Source organism: Hevea brasiliensis, chromosome 10, assembly GCF_030052815.1.
Source record: "Hevea brasiliensis isolate MT/VB/25A 57/8 chromosome 10, ASM3005281v1, whole genome shotgun sequence".
NCBI lineage: Eukaryota > Viridiplantae > Streptophyta > Magnoliopsida > Malpighiales > Euphorbiaceae > Hevea > Hevea brasiliensis.
The window spans coordinates 11,217,313-11,242,124 of record NC_079502.1 but is presented as its reverse complement, the minus strand read 5'-3'; the positions used below and the strand labels follow the sequence as shown (position 1 = coordinate 11,242,124).

General features: G+C 31.0%; 1 protein-coding gene across 1 annotated transcript; it reads right to left on the bottom strand.

Annotated features, from left to right (window-relative positions):
* Positions 1 to 1,836: 1,836 nt before the first annotated feature.
* LOC110641644 (receptor-like protein 7) lies at positions 1,837 to 19,757 on the bottom strand. Its single transcript, XM_058128537.1, has 3 exons — positions 19,678 to 19,757; positions 19,179 to 19,407; positions 1,837 to 4,623 (listed from the first exon to the last, which is right to left on the bottom strand). The coding sequence occupies exons 1-3, from the start codon at positions 19,755 to 19,757 to the stop codon at positions 1,837 to 1,839; spliced, it is 3,096 nt and encodes a 1,031-aa protein (XP_057984520.1).
* Positions 19,758 to 24,812: the final 5,055 nt, after the last annotated feature.

Genomic DNA, 24,812 nt, shown 5'->3' with positions numbered 1-24,812 from the left:
TGGGATTAGGGTTTGAGAGTTCTGAATGATTATAATATTATATGGACTAATATAAATATTGTAATATTCTGCACTTTGTGTGAGATTTGTGAAATATTCAGAAAATACACTGGAGTTAGGGTCGAAAAATTCTAAGTGATTGTATCTTGCTCTTTTTTTATCATAATGGACTTTTTCTCTCTTCTTAGCCATGAATGTAGACCTTACGGTCAAATCAATCTTGTATTATTCTTTTCTCTTTTCTATACTGTTTAATTGTGTAATTGTGTGTGTGCCTTAGATTTACATGTCTGCTATAACAGCACTTTTATTAGATATGTAATCATTCCTTGATAAAGGGGGAAGCATCCTCCAAGTGCTTGGTAATTGGAATTCTTACATGAAAGAACTTGAGTGTGGAAACTTCCTATTATATTTTGTACTATTAAGGTCAAAGGATCAACTAGGTTTATTTGTAATTAGGTGCTGGAAATCAAACGCTTGATGATAAATATTTACAAGGGAGAATGGTAATTCTAGAACTACGACTTGGATTTTGCAAAACCTCCACACATTTTTTTTTTTTTTATTGAAAGTTTATGGGTTCGTATTAAAAAGAAAAAAAGAGTGAAGTGAAACTAAAGTAGCTCAAAGAAAACCTAATGGTTGCCTCAATAGTCTTGATGCATTCTGCAGCACTGATTTCTAATAAGTTTTAAACATTCAATCCTTGGTGAAATAGAGTTTTACATGTTTTTGGCATTGTGGTTATTATTATTATTATCACCATTAATATTGGAAAAGTCTTATATTTTTAAGTGATTTTGGATCTGTATTAAGCCACTGAAGCTTTCGTATGTTCTTTTGCAATAAAATTTTTGTTGTTCTAACACCAAGTGATCTGTTGGTTTCTAAAATATTAGAAAGCTCAATTTAATTATGTCAACTGAAAGAAGAATGATAAATAAAAATGATATATATATTGCCACTAATGTACTGTTAAATATTAAGACTTACCTTGTGTGTGACCTTGTTGTTGTGTCAAAGTCAATAGTAAAATACTAGGTTATTTTGCCTCTAAAACTTTAGCTTATATGAGTGTGACATGATATAGAGCATAAGGTGAATTATCGTAGTGTCCTTTGTTGCTCGTGCTACTATTATCAAATCTAATTCAAACTTGGGCATTGTACTTTGAATTTTGTATTTGTGTCTTGCTTGTGGACTTGTTGAAGAAATAGTAAAATTAGAGAAGTGTACATTTATGTAAAAGCGCTCCAAATTATTATTTATTTATTTTTGTTTTAGAATAAAACTACAGCATTTTGATTGTGCTTGTAAATGAATTGCATTGTTTTAAATGAAAAGTTGCAATCTGATGCTGAAGATTAATGAAAACAAAATGAGATCATATATATGCTATTCTATAACTAATAGCAGCTAGGTGTTTGGTCGCATACTTCTTTAATAAAGTACTACAGTCTAAGTACAGGTTAACATAACTAGGATTGAATTTGAATTGGCTAAATATAAACTTTTGCAGCAATTCACTACAAATCCAAAAAAGATGACACATACTTTAGAAGAAAATTAACAAGATAACATTTTTTTTTTTGTCGAAGGAAAGAGCACACTTACGCAGGTTAGGGACAGGACTGAATCACTTTTAAAACTATTGCAATTTTAACATGATAACATCACTAGGAAGTTTTAGGCACAATACAAGCTTGACTTAAACATCAAAGGAAAATCAAACCTTCGAACGAAAGAAAATCAAAGGAAAAAAGAAAAAGAAAGATAATAGAAATAAAGATAAATAACTTGTAGTCATACAAATGATACTTTGCCTAATAAAATTTAATTTATATTTCTTATGTTTTTCTTCCTTTGCCTCCTCAGTTGTTTCCTTCCAAAAGTTTTCACAAACCAATCATGTTTTATTTTGGTGAACTCATTCCCAGCAACCACTCCAACTATCAAGCCACCTGCATAACCTATCAATATTATCATCCAATTAATTTTAAAGAAAGATCCAAATCCCGAGTCTTCATCTTCTTTAATAGTGGAGGGAGTTGATGGAAAAGTTTCATAACTTTCACATTTCTTCTCCAAAAAAGGTCCACACAATCCTGAGTTTCCCTTATATGACTTGCTATCAAATGTGTCAAATTGTTGTCCTTGTGGTATAGGACCTGAAAGATGGTTCCAAGACACATTGAAAGATGAGAGGGCAGTGAGTTCAGATAATTGCAAAGGTATCTGTCCTGAAAGCTGGTTGCCAGAAAGGTCCAAGCATTCCAATGCTTTCATATTTACCAAAGATGATGGTACATGACCAGTGAGCATGTTGTTGGAAAGGTTAAGCAAATGAAGTGCAGTAAGATTTCCAATGACATTTGGAATCGGCCCTTCAAATCTATTATAAGAGAAATCAATGGCGACTAAAGTGCTTGGAATTTTTAGATATTCTAATGCTGAGCCTTTGTTATTCATGGTCATTGAGTAATCATGATTGTCATAGGCAAATTCTGGAAGATAGCCAGAATCTACGTCAATTTCACCCATATATGTCATGTGGCTAGAGTTTATAACCTTCATGGCATCCCATATCTCAAAGTATTTAGTTGGCAGATCCCCAGTGAATGTATTCTGAGATAGGTTAATGATTTGTAGCTTACGAAACTTACGAGCTCCAACTTTCCTCAATGCACCATAAAAGCCATTGGATCTCAAAATGAGGACTCTCAACTCTGGAAGATTTCCTAACCAAGAGGGGAAACTATCATTTAATTGATTGTTACCGAAGTCGATAAACTCTAACATTGAACAATTGGCCAGTAATCTTGGTATTTGCCCTTGCAACCTATTTTGGCTCAAATTGATAAATCTCAAATTGCATTCATTTCTCCATGCTGGAGAAATACTTCCATCAATGTAATTGGTGGAGAACAATGGAACTGAGAGCAGTGATCCTTGTAACATATTAGACCCAATGTCTAAAATGGTTAGATGAGCCCATTGGAGAAGGACCGGACCATCCTCAAAACCAGTTAAGAAGTTATGAGAAAGGTTCATATACTGCAATGAATTTATACTTATGCTCCACAGCCATGAAGGTATTGGGCCTTGTATGTTATTTGAGGAAAGGTCTAGAAACTTCAACTCATATTGATTGTGCAAGAAATGGGGGAACTCACTAAGGTTGCAAGAAGCCAATCCTAAATAAATAAAATTAGGAATGGTGGCATTTGTGCTGCTTTCGGTGAGCAACCATAAGTTGTTGTATGATAACATCAATCTGTCTAAGTTTTTGAGCTGAAAGAAGATATTCGCATCCACAACACCAGATAAATTGTTTGATTGGAAGTTGAGAATTTGAAGATTCTTGAGGCTAGATAGAGTGCTTGGAATGGAGCCTCGCAATTTGTTTGATGAAAGTTCTAACTCGATCAGTTCGGAACAATTGTTAGTTTGTGATGGGATTTGACCTGAAAATTGATTAGAGCTCAAAGATAAGACTTGAATGCGTGCTCCGTAAATTAAGGACGATGGGATTTGACCACTAAAATGATTATGGTCTAAAAATAAAACAACAAGCTTGGTTAGGTTCATGAGCCAAGAAGGGATTGGTCCAACAAGTTGATTATAGCTCAAATCCAGAAATGAAAGTTGAGTCAGGTTCTTGAGCGAAGATGGAAAATCACCATTCAATCCGACATGAACGAGAGAAAGGGTTTTGAGGTTTGACAGTTTACCAATCCAAGACAAGGAAGAAGTAGTTGAGACGGTAAGTTTGAGACGGGTAAGCTTGGTAAGGTTACCGAGTGAAGAAGGAAGCAGTCCGGTGAAATTGCAAGAGTAGAAATCCAGATATTCCAAGTAGGCAAGGTTTCCAATAGAGGAAGGTAACTCTCCAACAAAATTAGTTCCAAAAAGGATCAATGATTTTAGGAGACTACCCAGTTCGAAAGAGGGCAAATGACCTTTGAGATCTGGGTTGTCGCTTATATCAAGTATCTTTAGGTTTGGAAGCTGAAAAATGTCAATCGGGAATTCACCTCGCAGTCCGCAATAACTGAGACGGAGAGATTCCAAAGATGAAAAATTTGCCAAGATATCAGGTATTGTTGAAGAAATGTTCACTTCTGAGAGATGAAGTACCTTCAAATTGGTGAATTTTTGAACTAGATCTCTGAGACTAGGCTTATGGAGCTTCACTTGATAGTTATAGGATAGATCAAGGGAAATCAAACTGGATAGATTGAGGACTTGTGGTGGAATTTGGCCAGAAAAATCAGATCCAGAGAGGTTGAGACGAGTTAAGCTTGAGAGCAGGCCTATTTGAGATGGTATTTGTGAGTAGTTGAAGTCGTTGTAGGCAAGATTAAGGTTTTGAAGGTGAACAAGGCGGAAGAGGGTGCTGTTGGAGTTGATAGAACCAAAGAGACAACAGCCACTAAGGTCAAGGCTGACGACGTGATTAGTTTGGTAGTCACATTCCACACCATCCCATGAGCAGCAGTCACCTCTTTCTCCATGGATGAGTTTCCATGATTCCAATTTTGAAAGGCCAAAATCACAAGTACTGATAAAGCTTTGCTTGAATTGAAGCAAGGCCAAGCTCTCATCATGATGGCATCGTAGCTGCAAAGAAGAATTAAAAGAGTGAGTGAACGCTGAAAGATGGAAGAAGAGAATGGAAAGCAATAGCCCGTAAAAAGATAGCTCCATATTATCTTTCTTTTCTTTTCTTTTGTGTCAACTGCTAAAAGTTTAGTGATTGAAATCCTGCAAGAGGCTTTAATTTATAGACAGAGTTATGTTACTGAGCAGTTAATTATGTTTTTATATTGAATGCAAAAATTTTATTTTGTACAAATGTGTTTTCATACATCGCAAGTCATTCCGCTTGTGTCTGAAATGCCAAATCACTTTTTTCGTTACAACGTTAGTCAAAAAAGGCGTCCACTTTCACGAACACATATTAGTCGGTCTTCCACTATCATGAACATGTCTTTTAATTTGATTGCAATGAATATCTACCTCAAGTCTTCCTCTTTTTTTTTTTTTATATATTTTTATGATTAGTCAAGTCTTCCTGTTAATGATTTAATATTGCCTTCCCTTTACTTAAATTTACGATTTTAATTCAATCTCTTTAAATAATTTTTTTATTAAAACTCAGTTCAATTATACTAGTTGAATAATTTTATTCTAATGATTCTGTCATATAATTTATTTATAAAATAAAATTTAAATGGTGAGCAGAAAGTAATAAAAAAATTATCAATAAATCATGTATTTATTCTATTTGATGCATGGCATATTTATAGTGTTAAGTTTATAATCAATTTAAGTTCATACATAGCATATTTGATTTAAACTCATTTAATTTAAAATTATTTATAGTCAATTTTAATTATAATTCAAAAAATTGTGAATTTAATTCAGATTAGTCCAATAATTCATATGATTCAATCCAAAATTGAGCTGATTCAAGTGATCCAAAAGTTGTATTTTTATGTAAATATTAATAAATAAATAAATAAATATTAATTATAAAATCTGACTTTTTAAAATATAAGATTTATAGATTTTAATAGTAATATAATATTACTTTAATATTATTTTAATTAATCTACAACTTCATAATATATTATTATTATTTTTTTTAATTAAGGTTTTAGCTAAAATTTAATTTTTAAAAGTGATAAATTAGATTTGGACTTAGTTGAAGATAATTTTGGACTTAGTTAGAAGATTTTGAAACTTGAAGGAACTAAATGTAATTTTCATTAAAAAGTAAAAAAAAAAAAAAAAAAGAACCCAGATTTTTTTTGGGGCAAGACCCCCCCCTTCATCTCTCTCCCCCGTCTTCTCTCTCTCTCTCACCCTCCCCTCCCTTTTTCTAGTAACCCTCAATCACCCACCGCCGGCAAGACCTTCCCCACATCCCCCTACTGAGGCACTAGACGGTAATGGACTGCAGCAGCGCCGACTAGAAGAAGAGAAGAGAGAGAGAAGTCACACAAATGGGGGCCCAACTTTCTGACGTCTTTTGGATCGATTTCAGTGGCCATTTCTGATGATTTCAAGTGCCACAAACTTCTGGGATGACAGGCTTTCAGATGGGACCAGTGGCACTCCATTTGGTGGCCGGAGGAAGGAGAACCGACGAGAGAAAGTTGAAATAAAAACACATAGGTTTCAAGTTTTCCAGCCACTTTTCTAGTGATCTGACCATTGGATCGGAAATCCGAGGCTACCAATGAACTCAAGGTAGCGACCCCGCTCCGATCGGACACCGTTTGAAAAAGCCTATCATCGGATGGCTCAAATTGCTTGGTGAGATCTTCAGGCTTTTTCAATTCTCAAAAGTTAAAAATAATTTTATGATAATTATTGACAATTTTTTGGCTTAATTTAGGTGCAATCGAATCAGTGATAGCTCACCAGCCTCGGGACCGAGTTTTTGACCCGGTCTAAGTGTCCGGTGGGCTATCATGGAAAGGGGTCATATTTACAGTTGATCCTAGCATTTTCAGATGTTCCGGACGCATTCTAGGTGTCAGATTTGGCATAGGTAAACTCGAACTCCAAGTTATTCATTTTTGCCTAACACCTGATTTAGAATAAAATTCATAAAATATTTACGAGTAGCCATAAAATTTTGATTCCTTTTTGCAATAGTCTTATAAATTTATTAAGGACTACGAGGCAAGATTATAGAATTTTTAAAATTAGTTTGGATGATTTTCGAAAAAATATCAATTTTAAGCCTTATAATCGAATTGTCTGATTGTGTGATTTGGTCTGGTTTGGAGGCCCAAGAGGCGTCATGTGATGTTGCTAATATGTGAGCTTGAGGCTTGTGATATTAGAAGTGTTACTTGAACCACTTTGCAAGTTTAGTAGGTCCTAGGTACAGGAAAAACTCTGCCAAAATTTTGGAAAGATTTTAGAAATTATTTTCATTTTATAGTTTAAATCAATTATTTAATTTTATCAATCTTTTGATAGAGATCAGTGTGTATGTTTAGGTGATCGGTGCTGGCTGTCTTCTTCTTTCAGTCAAACCAGCTGCAGTCTACTCGATCAATCAGTGAGTAAATATTGATTTTATTTATAATTACAATATTATTATATATTCAAGGCATGCTCACGCATCACTTATAAATATATGTACTTAGTTAATTATTAGGCACGCCTTGTATTGCATATATAATTGATGATATTGTTGTAGTTATTTTATGGCTATCTGGAGCTGCGCATGTGAGTTGGTGTACATGTGGTGTATATGGATATGTGTAGGAAGGATAGACACAGTTAGAGAGCCTGACTCGCTAGGATCTGATCCTTATTATGAATAAGTCAAGATAAGCCCGGCTCGAGTTGATCTCACTGGCCCCCTCATTTGGATACTAAGAGAAAGTTCAGTTTTGAGTTGATCTCGCTGACAAATGTTGGAACTAAGAGAGTTGTATAGAGGATCAGCTCCCATATATATGTGTGTGTGTGTGTGTGTGTGTGTGTGTGTGTTGAGTATGTATTTGACACACGGGTGTGTGAGTGCTCCAGATTGCCTTTGATGCGATTATGACTTAACTTGCTTGAATTATGTGAAGATATTACATTTCATTCTTAGGGAGCATTGGACTTAGATAATTATATAAATTATATACAAAATCAATATTTTACTCTGAATGGAATGCTCACTCCTGCTCACTCTATTTTTTTCAGGTTACAGAAGGAATTCTTTTACAAAATAATATGCTTCATTCCTCGCATGTTTATTAGTAGTTATTTATTTGTATCATGTTTTTCTAAAAATTGAAATCTAGAACTCTGCATGTGCTAGCAATAATACGGACCTTGTTAGGAACTGTGTTAATTTACATTTTTGATATTAATAAATCAAGATTTTTATGATATTTAAATAATTTATAAATGATGGTATCAGGGTTGAGCTGAGCTCTCCTAATTTTAGTGTTTGATGGTTATCAAGTTAGGTTAACCCAAATAATAATATAATATTTTATTTTATTTTATTTTATTTGTATGTTGGGTCTCAATTTTGGGACTTAGATATGAATTTGGGATTAGTAAGCCTTACTATAGGTCTCGAGAGCTTTACCCCAGTCCAGGTCCTAGTGCCAGTACGGCCTGTGGGATCGGGTTGGGACATTAATTTTCTGCAGAAAATTAACATTTTGATTAATAGCAAAGAGGGGATGAGAAAAAGCTTTGCATGAATTGAAGTAAGCCTAACGTCTCATCATAATGGCATCGTAGCTGCAAAGAAGAATTAAAAGAGCGAGTGAATGCTGAAAGATGGAAGAAGAGAATGGAAAGCAATAGCCCGTAAAAGGATAGCTCCACATATTATCTTTCTTTTCTTTACTGTTAACTACTAAGTTCAGTAATTAAACTCCTAAAAGAGGCTTTAATTTATAGCAAGAATTATGTTACTGTGCACTTAATTATGTTTTCATATTGAATGCAAATATTTACTTTAAAACCATCATTTTAGAAGATAACTGAAATTGCTTCAAAAAAAAAGAAGATAATTGAAATTTATTAATACACATAAAAAGTAATTAAACTTAAAATTTAATACACTCCATAATCTTTTTTCTATTCTTTTCTTTTTCTTTTCTTTTCTTTTCTGTTAACTACTAAAAGTTCAATAATTGAAATTCTGCCAGTGGCTTTAATTTATAGCCAGCATTATGCGACTGTGCAGTTAATTATGCTTTTATATTGAAAGCTAATATTTACTTTAAAACTATCATTTTAGAAGACAATTGAAATTTATTAATATATATAAAAATTAAATCACTTTAATTAAACCTAAAATTTAAATTCTATAATTCAATGCAACTAAAAGTTTTAACAAATGTTTCCCAAAAAAAAAAACTATATTTAAATTCTATATTTAGACTGTTTCAATGAAAATTCGAACTGTATATCAACAATTTCAAAATTTCTAGATTGAAAAATAAATAAAAACTATAAATCTTAACCATTAATTTTAGGATTTCAAAACCAACCTAAAAGAAATGGAAAAACATTATTAATAAAAATATGAAAAACTTGTCTGCATAACTAAATTCAATTCATCATAAATTCAGAGCTTGCTTAATTTAATTGTTAAATAAAGTTGATAATTGGTAACTAATCACATAATATAGACATTTAGTAAAACTATGCCTACATTAGTTAATAGTTGATAATTGTTACTATCAGTTAATTTAATAGTTATTAATTGATAGTAACTCATTTATATTAAGTATTTTATAAAATTATATTTAACTATTACAATTAAGATGTAAAATAAATTAATAAAAATATATCATATAAATTATTTTATTATTAGAAATAAATATATAATTATCATATAAACTCGCAAGCTAACGTTGAAGCTCAAAATTAACTTCCATTTTTACGCGTTAATTGTATAACAAAAGGAAGCATTGTAAGGCCCATTGCTTTTTTAAAAAGGAAGACTTAAATTTTAGTTTTGCAAAATCCATTGATGGGAAGAATGGCAATGAATTTTGAAAGAATTAATCTTCTATGAATCATGAAGTGAAATGAATGTCCAGGGATGTTCTAATATGTCAAAAAAAAAAAAGTAAAAGAAAAAAGTAAGATTATTTTTATAAAAAAAATTAAATAAAGATTTAGCAATTTTGAAATAGTTTCAATTTTTAGAGTCAATATGAATCTCAGTTATATTAACTATAAGTTCTCTTATTAGTTATATTCAACAAATGAATTAAACACCCCTTTTAATAAAATTGCTAATTTTTTTTTTGTAACAACTAAGTTATTTTCATCAATTAATTCGAATATTTAATTATTCCAAGGCAATATATGTCCTTGTAAATCACTATCACATTAGTTAGTGTTCCACTATCATGATCATGTCTTTTTCATGGTTGGTGAATGATGGATCGGACTAACATGAAAATTCTGAAAACTTCATCACAATATATTATTGACTGTGGCCCCATAAAATATGTGATATAATTTCAATTAGATTTGATTGAAACATTATATCTAACATTATAGCGACATGCACAGTCTTCAATGATTGACTTAATATTGCCTTCGATTTACTTAAAATTAATTACTATTTTTTTATTCTATTTAATTAATTTTAATTTCATTAAAACTCAATTCAATTATATTAGTTGAATTTCATTTAAATTATTTTATAATGAAATTTACATATCTAAAATATAAAACATAAATGAAAATTAAAAATAATAAATTTTGATTCGATTCACTCGATTCAAATTACACAGAATTCATTTTAACTTGCACAAACACAAATAATCCAAAAATTTAATTAAGAGTTAATAATAATAATAATAATAATAATAATAATAATAATAATAATAAGTCCATAATCATTTTCTATTTTTCCAGTTAATAAGTTTTGCACTCGATGAGAACTAAAAGCCACAGGCTCTAATTATAACCATAATTATATCTTGTGTTCCCATGCAAATGTATTTAATTTAAAATTTTGATTGTTTAAATCCTTAGATAGAGTTCATTTCTTTTATTAATTATATCTTTTGTTAATATTTTATATATTTAATATTATATAATAAATATATTTTAAATATAACAAATATTTAATATTTATATATTATATAAACATTATATAAAATATATTGAAAAATATAATATTTAAATTAAATAAATCTATATTTTATAATTCATTTTTCATATTATACAATTTATTAATTTGGACAATAAAATAATGATAAAAAAAATGAACTATTATGTAAAGAAAAGATAGATTACACGATGTCCTTTTTTTAATATTTTCTTATAAAGCTATAATTTATTATTATATAGTTTAAAATGTTTTTTAAGTAATAATAAAAATTAGTCTCATAGGCATATAAAAAAGATTAATGTAAATTGAATTATTTTCTTCTAATATTAATCTATAACATGATGTATATAAAACATTTTTTAAAAAATTATTTTTATTATATTTTAATTATAGTAAGTGTACATATTATATTTTAAATATAACATCGATAATTATTTAAATGTAAAATATATTAACTATTCAAATATAAAATTTAAATAAATTTATTATCATGTTAATAAGATAAAATCTCAAGAACTTAATTGTTTCATATTAAAAATGAATTATGGATATTTTGATTATTTTTCATATACCTAATGATAAATTGGATGGAAGTTAAACGGAGTACCAATTTGCTAATGAAAGAAATGTGAGTGACTAACTTGTTTGATTCTAAAAATATAAGGATTAATTTGTTAGTTTCGTCGAATCTTAGAGACTATATTGTAAATTATCTTTTAAATAAAATTTAATTTTGTTAAGAATACTTTAAAATGTTTTAAAGATTTCAATTATATCAAAACTAATGTGAAAAAATATACTTTAAAATTGTTGAAAAAATTTAAATATATTTTAAAATTGTTGAAAAAATTTAATCTCAATACATATACTAATTTAAAGATATTATTGACAATAAGTAAAAAAAGCTGTTAGAATTTAATTATAATTAATGAAATAGTTATATTATATAATTATTAAATATTTTATTAGCATACTTATGAGTTTTAGTTTAATTGTATTGGAGTTGCCTCCAAGAAAATAAATTCTCAAGTTTGAATTTTAATAAAAATAAATTATACTAAAAAAATATTTTATGTGTGAGGAGCCACATCCTAGCAAATGTTCATTGAGTTTCTAAAAAAAGAAAAAGAAAAATTGTAATCAAGTCCTTTCTTTCTCTATTTTCAGAACTAAATGTGCTCAAGAAAATGTAGTGAAGCAGATTTGAATGTTCAAAGAAAACGTGTCCTTCTTTTAAAAAAGAAAACGCGTCCTTGTAAAACATTATTCAATCTTCCACTACAAGAAACATGCCATTTTCTTGGTTGGTGAATGATCCGACTAAGATGAAACATGTGAAAACTTGGGTATTTTTGCTAAAAATTGCATCTCAAAAAAAATAACCATTTAAGGGTGATATGAGAAATATTTATTAAAGAGGGGTGATATGGGTTGAGATAGAAGAGAAGGAGGGGGAGACACTAGCCATAAAAGCGTCCAACTAATAATAATAATAATATTGAAAATAAAAAAAAATTAAAAAAGTAGTTGGACGGTATTTAGTTTTTTGCATTGAAATTTGATGGTTAAAACTATTTTCATGAAAAAAAGCATCAATTTGGATGCCGATGAAAAAATAGTTTAGAAAAAATTATTTTATTATTTTAATGTTCTTCTGACTATGACTTATTAAATTTAATTTTAAATTATTTTTTTAATATTTTCTAATTAGTGTATTTAAAACAATGTTTTTCTTAACATCAACTCCAACAGTAATATCAAATAAGTCTTTCATCGTCTAGTAGTTGAACATAATCTAAATAGTGTCTAATTGCTTTAATAATTTTTTTTTTAGTCTCTCACCTAGGGATGAGCAGAATTCGATTTAAATCAAAATAACTGATGAAATTGAACCAAATTGAAATTTCAATCCGATCCTTTAAGTATTTAAAAAAAAAAAAATTAAACCGAAGCAAACCAATATAAATAGAATATGAAGAATACATGCAGCATAATGGTTGACAGCATATTGCAGACACCCATAGGTCCTAGGTTTGATCCCTCAAGATGCATCAAATTTTTAATTTAACATCAATTAAATCCTAGCCGTCCATTTGAGTTCAGATGATCTAAGCCATTCAAATCAATACTATATATTCGTGACTTTGCCTTCAGCCCTTCACAAACCCTAGTCATCCATTTGAGTTTAGTCAATCCCTTCTTCATCCATCTTCACCAAGCATTGCAACACCAAGCAACAACTTCCATTTAACTTCCTTGACTCCATTTCATCTGCGATTTGTCTCTCTCATTGCTTCTCTCGATTTCATCAGTCCCTTCCTTTCTTGGCAATAACCATGTCTCCTCTCCATTTCCATCTCTGTATAGTTGTTGTCTTCACTTTCCATTTCCATTTTCCAGTGACTTGTATTTTGTAAAAAGATCACTTTGCCCTAATGAAAAAAGTGAGGAAAAGAAGATGACCATTTTATTTTCACTTCTTGAGAATTTTGAAGAAGTTTCCTTGCAACTTGGAGAATAATGCTTTCTTATCTACCATTCAGTCCAACCAATAATAACTTCCAATCACTAAATCTACAATCTGTTTCATATTGGTTTGTTTTTTTGTTAGATGTGAACACTAATTGAAAGAGATCAAATAACTATTTTGTGGGTCTGTTGATATCTCTTTATTATTTTAATTTTTTAATTAATGTAATTAGTTTATCTAAAAAATGACGTTATTAGTTATAGGTTATTGTGCATCTGTATTGATTTCCTTTTCTGTATGAGGTCTGTTTACATTGTGATTTTTCTAGAAATTATGCAATCTGCATATCTATTGCTGAATCAAACTGAATAATCGAATTGAACCGAATATTTTGATTCGGTTTGATTCAATTCCTTTAATAAAATCAGTTTGGTTCGATTGTGAAAATTTATTAAATTTCATGGTTTTCAAAACTGGTCTGATCATTGAATTGATAGAGGTTTAGGGTTACTGGAGATTACTTGGATCATAGCTAAACTGCCTCCTTCAATTATGGCATGACCGAAGCCTCTTGTTTTGGCTAAGAAAACCGCCTATTGAGCTAAAGCTTCTAATTCATGATTTTGCTACTAAAAATACTTCCTTTTATATCTACTTGGTATTAAAAAAAGATAAGTTAAAATTAAATTTCAAACTCAGCTAGTCTTATCTAATAGAACTTTTAAAATGAAATTTTAAATAATTTATACTAAAAATTTAAAGAAGATGAGTTAAAATAAAATTTCGAATATTTATTTTTTTAATTTTAAATATTTTGTAATTTTTAAATATTTTTTTTTCATTATGCCAAATGTTAATTATTAGTGAATACAAATTATTTAGGTTGAATTTTGCTATCTCAAAACTGTAAAAATTAAGTTCAATCTTCGATTAGAATTCAAAAATAAAAAAATAAAAAAGTAATTGACAACCCATTATTAAGAATTATTTCTTCAGCTATGAAATTTTAACAAATAGATATTTGACTTTTTTTTATAGGAATTGAATAAGTTTATTATTAAATATATATTTTGGCTTTCATAATTAAATTGAATGATTATCTTAATTAAGTTGAAATTTATTGAAAATAAAAAATATTATTTATTTTTTTAAATTATATATATATAGACAAATCTTTTTATGAGATAAGTTAAAGTTAGACTTTATCTAATAAAATAATTTTAAATATTTTTATTTATTAAATTTAAATATTTTATATACACTAATAATTAAATGAAAATAAGAGATAAGTTAAAATGAAAACGAAAATATTTTATATTTTATATTTTTATGTTTAAAATATTTTATATTTTTCAAATAAAAGCATTTTAATTATACCAGTACAAGTATGTGTGTGTGTGTATATATATATATATATATATATATATATATATATATATATATATATATTAATAATAATTAAAATATTAAAAGGTAGTCTGTCATAATTGAAATTTTAAATATTTTAAAATTTATAAATTCTATACACTAATAAAATAAAAAAGATAAACTAAAATGAAATTATAAATATAATTTTTATTCATATTAATTATATCTTATATTTATTACTATCTATAAAATAAATTATTAATTTCTTTTATATATATATATAACTAAAATTATATTTATATTAATTGTACTATATATTTTAAGCTAAAATTATTAAGTTAAGTATTATTTACTATCAATAATTAAATATACAAAGAAGACAAATTGAAATAAAATTTTAAATATTTTAAAATTTATAAAATCTAAATATTTTATTTTTTAAAATAAAATTATTACTTTTAATTATTTATCATGAATACAAGTGTTAAGTTGTTATTAATCATGTTTGAGACTCTAACTTTCACACACACATATAAAGCAGACTAAACCTTTTCAATAATTTGCCATGTGACATTTCTTTCCAAGAGCTTGTCACGTGGCTTAATCCTCGCTTTCCCTTTTATGTCTACAATAAATTTTAATTTATTTTAATATTATTTTATTTTATTAATTTTATTTTAATATGCATATAATATATAGATATTTATTATATGAAACACTTAAAAGTTTAGTATATATCATATAATTTATTTTATTATTTAAATAAATATAAAATTATAAATTTATTAAATTATATTATTTATTTTATTATTAAATTAAATATATAATTATTAAATTAATATATTATATTATTTAAATAAATATATAATTATTAATCTTTTATATTATATCATTTATTTTATTATTGAAATAAGAAAATAATTATTTTTTTAAGATAATTAAATAATTTTAAAAATATAGATAAAATAATAAAATAATTATTATTGTTAATAGAAAAATTTATAATTAAGTTTAAGTTTTTGAATATAAATAAATATTTTATATTTTATGTTATTAATAAAAAATATTTTAACAAAGTTGAAATACATTAATTAAAATATTAAAATTATAAATAAAAAAATAAAAATATTAATAATATTAATTTTCAAGTTAAAAAAAAGGATAATATAAAATAAAAATAAAATTGAGCACTAATTTCTCAATGAAAATTAAAAAATAGAATGTTAACTTGATTAAACAAAATTAATAAGGTAATAAAATTTCAAGAAAAAATTACATGTCCAATCTAATAATTTATATTTTAAATTTGAAAAACAATCCACAATTTATCTATTTAGTGTGTCATATCAACCATACAATACTAATAATAAATCAAACATCCTAAACCTTTTCAATAATTTGCCACGTGACATTTCTTTCCAAGAGTTTGTCACGTGGCTTAATCCTCGCTCTCCCTTTCATGTCTTTAATAAATTTTAATTTATTTTAATATTATTTTATTTTATTCATTTTATTTTAATATACATATAATATATAGATATTTATTATATGAAATGCCTTCTCTCCCATTTTTATGTATTTAATAAATTTTAAATGTTATTTTATTTTTATATATCTTAAAAAAATTAAGTATTTTTATTAAAATATTATTTAATTTGTTCAAATTAATGGCCTAATTAATGAAAATAACCTTGTTTAATTCTTTTTATACGTAAATTAATAAAAAAAAAATTTCTTTAATATTATTATATTAATATTTTATTTTTCTTTAAATTATTTAAGTTATATTTAAGATGTTACTCCAAAATCGCTATATTTGGCATTGTATGCTGATTTTTTTTTTTTTTTGTCTAAGTGCTTATTTGGTATTAAGGTTAGAGGCTTAAAACTACTTTTCTAAATAAAAATATTATTTTTCATGTCGTTAAAAAAAATAATTTAAAAAAAATTAATTTATTATTTTAATATTTTTATAATTAAAATTTATTAAATTTAATTTTAAATTATTTTTTAATACTCTCTTAATAATATATGAGCCCAAACAATTTTGGTTTTCTCAATTATTTTGACTAAACTAACCAAGCTGAACTGATTAGCTAATATTTTTTTTTTTTTCTTTATGCTAACCGAACCGAACTATAAAGCCAGCAAATCACAGTGAACCTAATATCTAAGTGATGTTGCGATATTGTAAAAATAAGTTATGTACACGCGCACGACGCGCACACACACATGTTAGAAAAAGTTACTGTGATTCTCTTTTAATTAATGATTTATTTAAAACTAAAAATTTATAAGAATTTAATTTATTGATTTTTTTTAATTTTCATATTTAAAAAGATAATTAATGCAAGAATTTAATTCTTTTAATTAAAAAAAAAGCTCATTTAAAGGAAATATAAATTAAGCCAAAAATTATATAATTATTTACAAATTTAATTAAATTCTTTTCTCACACATGACTTGTTTGAAATGAAGCCATAGATAATTATATCATAAAACTCCTATAAAGTTTATTACATTATTATGAAAAGGTGAATTACTTTGAGATTTTTAAATTTTTTATTAATTGTCTTTAAATTTTTATAATTATATTAATTAGTCCTTTTTTTTATTTCTTTAGTAGTCTCTCCATCCGCAATAAAAATATTTTGCCATTAATTTATTATAGAAATACTGTGATAAATCCATATTTTATGATGGGTGTTTATTTAGATTTTCAATTAATCTATTTATCTTCTCCATAAGTTTGTTTAATATCTCATTTAATATTGTGTCTCTTTTGTATGTTATAAATAGGATTTCTCTATATAATAAAATTCTCTCCTTTCTCTCTCTACATATTCTTATCTTTTATTGTTGTTATTTTTATAGTACGTTATTACCACGTGATTCTACCATTCTGAGCGCCTGTTTTGAAGTAGACTTAAGGTACTTTCTTCGCTATGGTGAATCTTGCAAAACTTGAATTTGTGGCCCTTAATATTTCGAGTAAGAATTATCTATCATGGATTTTAGATGCTGAAATTCGCTTAGATGCAATGGTTATTGGAGACACCATCAAGGACAAAAATAAAGCATCAAAATAAGACCGTGTCAAAGTAATAATTTTCCTTTGCCATCACTGTCGTAAGAACTTTACGGTTGTCGGACGATTCTCACTGAAGTGGGAAAAGTGAGGAGTCGCCACTTTAATTTTGAGGAAAATTAAAGAAAATCATCTGTAAAAAAAAAAATTAAGAACCACTTCGAAAACAAAGATTTTAGGTCCGGAGTCCACATACGGGTAGGGAAGGTGTTAAGCACCCTACCTCGTCCCTCAACAAGGGTAAACGAATTTAATGAGGTATTCTTTATGAATTGAAATTGATGTTAGGGGGAGGAGAATGATGATGTTAATCCTTTGTAATGGACAAAAGGAATATTTAATATTTCACTATTACGGGTTGCCCAAGAACACGAGTACATGAGATGACCCTTCAATGAATGGGCGTTGTATAATAGGTATTTTGAGAATTAATATGAATACTGAAATTATGATGTTTTTAGAGGGAATTTTGCTTCATAGGTATGAGCACCTTGAAGAGGACCCCCTATCGGGCCTCAACATAATACTCAGGGTACTTTGGAAGAACTCTCCCGCCAATCCCTTGTTTAGAACATATAGAGAGTTTCGTGATATATTAGGATTAAAGGAGGAAGGACTCTCTCCCATTTCGAAGTATTTTATCAGAATTTTTGTTGAGAATCTAGGAAAGGACTCTCTCCCGACCTCTTGATATATTTTAAGTTTAAGCTGAGATGTCGGGTAAGAACTCTCCCCCGATCTCTTAGTGTATTATGAATTTAAGTTGAGAATTCGAGTAAAAACTCTCTCCCGATCTCTCAATATGTTTTACTAAAAGTTTGAGCTGAGAATTCGGGTAAGAACTTTCCCCCAATCTCTTAGTGTATTAAGAATTTGAGAATTTGTGTAAGAACTCTCTTCCGATCTCTTAATATGTTTTACTAAAAGTTTAAGCTGAGAACTCAAGTAAGAACTCTCCCCCGATCTCTTAGTGTTTGTAAGAATAGCGTTTTATTAAAATTCTAACCTTGGGATTCAGGTAAGGGTTCTATCCCGATCCCCTTCGTATCGAAAAAAATTACAGAAGGCACGGAGGCCCCTTTGAAACGCTTTTCCTAGACTATGGAATCCCATAACTAAACGGTGAACGTTGAGCCGAGCTCCTTGCTGATCTTTCGCATGGTTGCTTTACCTGAACCCTTTGGTTCTTGACTCTGTCCTTTTTCGGGTCGCCTATCTGAAATCTGAACTTTGTCTCGATTCTCGATCCATTGTCTTATCGTCTAGGCTCACTTAAGGGCCCGATCTTGTGACTTATTTTCTCCTTCCGACCTTTCCAGCTTATAGTGACTTTTCTATGATTACTTGAGTCATGCTCGTTCTCTTATTATTTTCATTTGTTGGGACTAAAAGCTATCGGGGCATTACCTTAACCTATACTATTTAGAGTATTTACGAGTCACTAATGACTCGAACATTCATTTTTGAGGGAAATAAAATAAAGTGACGATAAAGATGAAATTTGTGAATTGACGAAAAGAGGCAAAAATATTGATTACGAGCTAAGACAACCTATCTTAAGATTCAGCGTGATCAGATGCCTTAAAAAACTTAAAGAAACGAGCCAAGGGTATTCGACAAATGGTAGATTAGATGCTTACCTGTAGAAAGTTAGACGACGGGTGAGCTGACACCGGTATCAACAAATCTTTGGGAGCTGAAGACTGAGATGGCCGCAAAACTAGAGCCGACTTGAGGGACGAAGTGAAGTGGGGGTTGGGCTCGCCAGACAATGAACAGATACTAAGGATGAGAGTCACAGGGTTTAGAGCTCTTTCGAGCAAAATACTCCAGAAAACTGGTTTCAGAAGTTTCTCAAAACTTTGAGAGCTTTGAATGACAAACAATAAGGTTATGTTAAAGTTCAAAGTTTTCTCACGATAATCAACACCTTTTTTTTTACAGTATTGCATGCAGGTATTTATAGGGAATGAGTGCTCAAAGTGGAGGGTTAGAATTACATCAAGAGGAGACGGAAGGCCTAGATTCAAAAGGATATAATTTGATATCTGGAAATTAAAGAGAATCAAAATTGAGGGTTGGGATTTCATCCAAAATTTCTGTCCTTTCACCCCTTGATCCAAAGTTTAAGGGGCTTGCCTTACAAAATGGATCCAAAGGTCAGGAATAAAAGGTGCCGATTCTGCCGTCTGCTTTTGATCCGAGGGCTCTAAATCCATCCTTACAATTATAATCAACGGCGTAGATCGAGATGTACTGGGCTACTTTAACCATTTGGAATCTGACGGCTAGGAGTGTGTCCTTATAAATGAGATGTGTGATGAGGATCAGATCATGCCTGCGATGCTTTAACTAACTCGGATCTGACGGTGGAGGGAGCTAATTAAAGGCCATGATTAGAAGTTATTCAATTCCCTGAGTTCTCTGATCTTATGGGTCGTCCCTCATTTTTTCGATCTTCCCATTATGACCGACCCCTTTTAGGGTCATTATTCCGATCTCTGTCTCTTGCATCGGGTCCCTTCTTATTTCTCGATCTCTCTTATTCCTGATCTTTCCTCTCCATCTGACCTGTATCGATCAAAGCAATAAATTATTTAGTTACCGATGCATCCTCTTCGAGTTCTATATGCAATAAATACCGATGTCCTATATATATGACGAGGGATTTTCCTTTGCATATCCACAACTTTCTCTGATGAATCTTCAATGTTTCATTCTTCAATTCTTGGCTTTTCCAACAAGAATCTTTCCCATGACAACCACTTTAATCTTTTTCCAAATGCTTTCTTTGTTCATTTCTTAAAAATGAGCAACTCCGGTGATCAGAGGTTCATGAGGGTGTCATCCGATGATGGTGAGGGAATTGGACTAATTAACCAATCAAGGTTGAAACTAACTACAACGCCGATCTCAGGTCGGCCCATCGACATGGCTCGTAGATCAATCTCTGATAAGAGGACGGGTAATTTCAATCTTAATATCGGTGACCACCCCTTGAAGTTCACTTGGCTTCTTATCATCTCGAAGGTCCTGATTGCAGCTCGGTTCTTATCGATGACATCGATAATGACACCGCTCAATATCATGAGAGTCAAAGTCACCCCATCTGAGCTGTACATCTGCCCAGTATTTATTGTTGGCTTTGTGATCAAACACATCTTTTGATTCAGCCACAAGACTAGGCTTTGACATAGGCTAGCATTCTGGGCTTCGGAGTAGTCTTAAGTTAGGCAGAATGTAGTGCTGATTTTGAGAGATCGCCCAAATGATGTAATCTGATCTTTTGAAATTGCCCAAATGATGTAATATGATCTTTTGAGATCGCCCAAATGATGTAATCTGATCTTTTGAAAATGAAATGAAATTTTACTTGAATGTTTTTGTTTTATTATTGTATTGGTTATTTTTTCGATCTTTGATAAATGTGCCCGATCTGATCCCTAGACGAATCGCCATTTGCCGATCCGTGGGTTTGGAAACTTGTTCATTCTGATGACCTTCGTTGACCGATCTCATTTATCCGACCTTTTTACTATGTTTCTGGAATCTTCTTGTGATGTGTCATGGAGGCGGCTTGGTTCGGCTAACTGATGCGTCACTTGGGACTTCGTAAGCATTTAATGCTCAGACGAGTATAAATAGGGGAAAGGTTAGCCATTTGTTTCCTTATGTCATTTTCAGACCTTCCCCCAATGACTTCAACACTCCCTCTAGCTTTCTAAAGTTTTCAGGCACCGATTCACACTCCGATAAGAGTTTTGATCTTTTCTTTGTTGGTTCTCACTTTCGTTTTCTGAAAATGAGCAGTACCGATGGTCAGAGAGCTGCTAGTCCTTCCTCTGTTCATATCTCATAGACATCGGACGAAGTTTAGGTGGTCAGGCCTAGCGGGTGATCTGAACCTTCTACAACCTCTATCCCAGCCCACGGTCGGGGGGCTGAGTCAAAACAAGCATCTTCTTTAGGGAAAGAAAACTTACTCGTGGATGAGTTGCTGTCGGTTCTCAAAGAGACCGATCTGCAGTCTATTAGTCAAGAATACAACCTTCGAACTTACTCCTTCGAGCTCATTAGATGTCATGGCGATCTCCAAGCTGAACATTTCTTTGAAGAAAATGATATGATCATGGTATGTGAAGAACAACTGAAGGCCGGGCTTCGGTCCCCCTGGACGAATTCTTTAGAGCCGTTCTGAAGTTTCATCATGTCTGTGTAGCCCAAGTGCACCTGAACTCTTGGCGGACTCTGGTGGCTTTCAGAGGCTTATGTTGAGCTAAGAAGCTCGAGCCTACAGCAAAGGTTTTTGCTGAGTTGCACAGGCTCGCTCGGCTGAAGGACGACGAGTATTGGTTTTTCTAAGCCAAGCTGCACTGTGGGCTTTTTACCGATCTCCCTTCTTCATTGAAGAATTGGAAGAATTGATTCTTCATATTGAGGAGTAAGATCCCGAATGGCTTTGAGGGTATCCCATGCAGTTGGCAATACCTGGTCCCTTCAGTTCCAAAGAAGATCGCCCTAAATAGAGATGAGGATGCCATGGTAAAGGAATTGAAGGATCAGGCGACCACTCACAAGTATTCATGTTTAGATGCAGTTATGGCCGAACTGAAGTGGTGGCTAATGCAAATGATCGCCCATGAGAATTATGAGCTGTAGCTCTCTAACCTTGGACCCGGGATCGGTACAACCTAAATCTTCAGTCTCCTAACTTTGTTGATCTCACTAACTTATTTTCTGTGTAGGTATAGCAGGAGACAAGAGTACGAAGGAGAGTCGTAAGCGGAAAAGGGAGGTCACCCAAAAAGTTTGAGAAATGAAAATTGCTGCTGTATCCCAGATGCCGAGGCATGACTCAATAGAAGGGTCGGGCTCTTCGTCCTGACCTCCAGAACAGCCAACCCCAGAGATAGAGATCACTCATTCCCCTCCTCGACAAGATGAACCACCGCCTCTACTGGTTTCTTCAAGTGCGGAAGGAGGGACTTCCCAGCCTAATGCGAGGACCCTCTCTCGTGGTGCCCAGGTCCTCATCCACTCGTTGGAGAAGAATCGCTCAGTTTGGGGGAATCCTGGACTGGCCAAGGTTTTGGGTGCCACCATCTACTTTCCGGATGATCGAAATAGATTGACTCCGGATAGCATTGACGACCTCCTGACTCAAACAATGAGCTTGAGCATAGAGAGCCTTGTGAATCAACATATAATCAGAGAAAAGGCTCATCTCTTGAGACACAAAATTCTGAAAGCGGTCCAGGACGTAGCTTGCACCAAAACCCAACTTTCATATGCTCAGGACTATATCGCCGAGATAGAAGGTCAGACGAAATCTTATGAGGATAGGATAGCTAAACTAGAGTGGAAACTCGAAGATGCTCGGGCCTGCCGAACTGCCGATGTCACTTGCTTTACCAAGGAGATCAAAGTGAAAGAAGAAGAGGTCGTAGCGAGAGAAGCTGGTGCTTATGTAAATGCTCTTGGCGATCTTCTGGCCGAGCTTGTGAGGCGCTATCCTGAGGAAGACTTCTCCTGGATGGTGGATCTTGTCCCTAGAGGTGGAGAGGAGAGCGATGAGGAGCCTGAGTGAGAGAGAGGATGATGGAACTGATAATATACTTAGAGAACAGGTTAGGGGAGACCCTCCTGCCGAATGACTTGTACATTTTTATTTTAAAATGAATCAAAGTCTTTTTATGTTCAATTTCTTGATAAGATCGGAAAGCAACCAAACCAAATTACCTAAGTACTTAATCGATTGAATGCAGTTAAACATTAAACCCGAGAGCAATTTTTAATCATAGGATATCAAGTTACTCCAAGAGATTGGAAAACATTACACGTGAACATGAGATCAGATGGAGCCATGACGAAATATCAAATGGAACTTTAGAATATTAGAATTGTAAAGATTTGAAAATGACTTGAATTTTTTAAGGTCGGAACCATTATTTAGAGATTGGATAAAACCTTAACTTCATTTGAGGAATATCTGGGCAATTCAAGTGAGAAACCTAATCACAACATTAGTTAAATGAAATTTTGCGGTATTTGTATATAGAGAGATCGAAGAACAATAGCAAGCAAGATTGGACAGTCCGGAGATCCAATATTGACTCAAACTCATCGGATAAAGACCAAGGGATCGGAAAGCAATCTAACTTGAGCGTGAGATCGATTTGTTCCAGAGACGAGCCATTGGTGAGTTCAGAAAAGCTACTTGTGATTGGGACATTGATCGAGAACGGATAACACAATGAAGTTTCAATTTTAAAAAATCCTTGTATTCGAAGGTCGACCAAAATATGGTGTCTACAATCACCTTGATGAAGGATTGAAAGTTGAATATGTAACTGTGATGGATCCTCTTATCCTATGAAATAATCTAAAAGAAATGTATGACACAGAAAATGATTGTTCTTCCAAAAGCAAGGTATGATTGGATACATTTAAGGATACAAGATTTTAAATCAATCAATGAGTATAATTCTGCTATGTTCAGAATAACTTTTCAATTAAAATTATGTAGAGAAACTATTACTGATAATGATATGTTAGAAAAAAAATATTGTCCACCTTTCATGCCTCGAATATGCTCTTACAGCAGTAATCTTGAGAGAAGGGCTTTAAGAAATATTCTGAATTAATTTCATGCCTTCTTATGGCTAAACAAAATGATGAATTGTTAATAAAAAGTCATGAAAGTCGACCAACTAGTTTTACCCCATTACCTGAAGTGAATGAAGCTTCTACTTATTATTCTAGACGTGAAAGAGGTCATGGCTGTGGTCGAGGAAGAAATATGCATTTCAATTGTGGTAATTATATTTATAATTCATCAGATTTTAAGAATACATCTCACCACCAGAAATGGAAAAATACATCTACCACTAGAAATAGAAAAAGAATGACAAGAAACAAGAAACAAAACAATGTAAAAATTTAAAAGAAGTATGCCATTAATGTGGTATGAAAGGACACTGGTCGCATACCTCGCCAAAACATCTTGTTGATCTTTATCAACCATCACTAAAAAGGAAAGATCAAAATACAAAAGCAAATTTTGTTGTAAACCAATTAAAGCACATTCGATTGTAAACCAAAAGTTTACTAATCCAAACATTTTATACTTTGGCATAATCGATTGGGCCATCCTGGATCTATAATGCTGAGAAGAATAATTGAAAATTCATATAGCCACCCTTTAAAAAACCTAACGTTTCTTGTGCTAAGAAGATTCTTACAACTAACGACTTTTCTTATGCTGCTTGTTATAA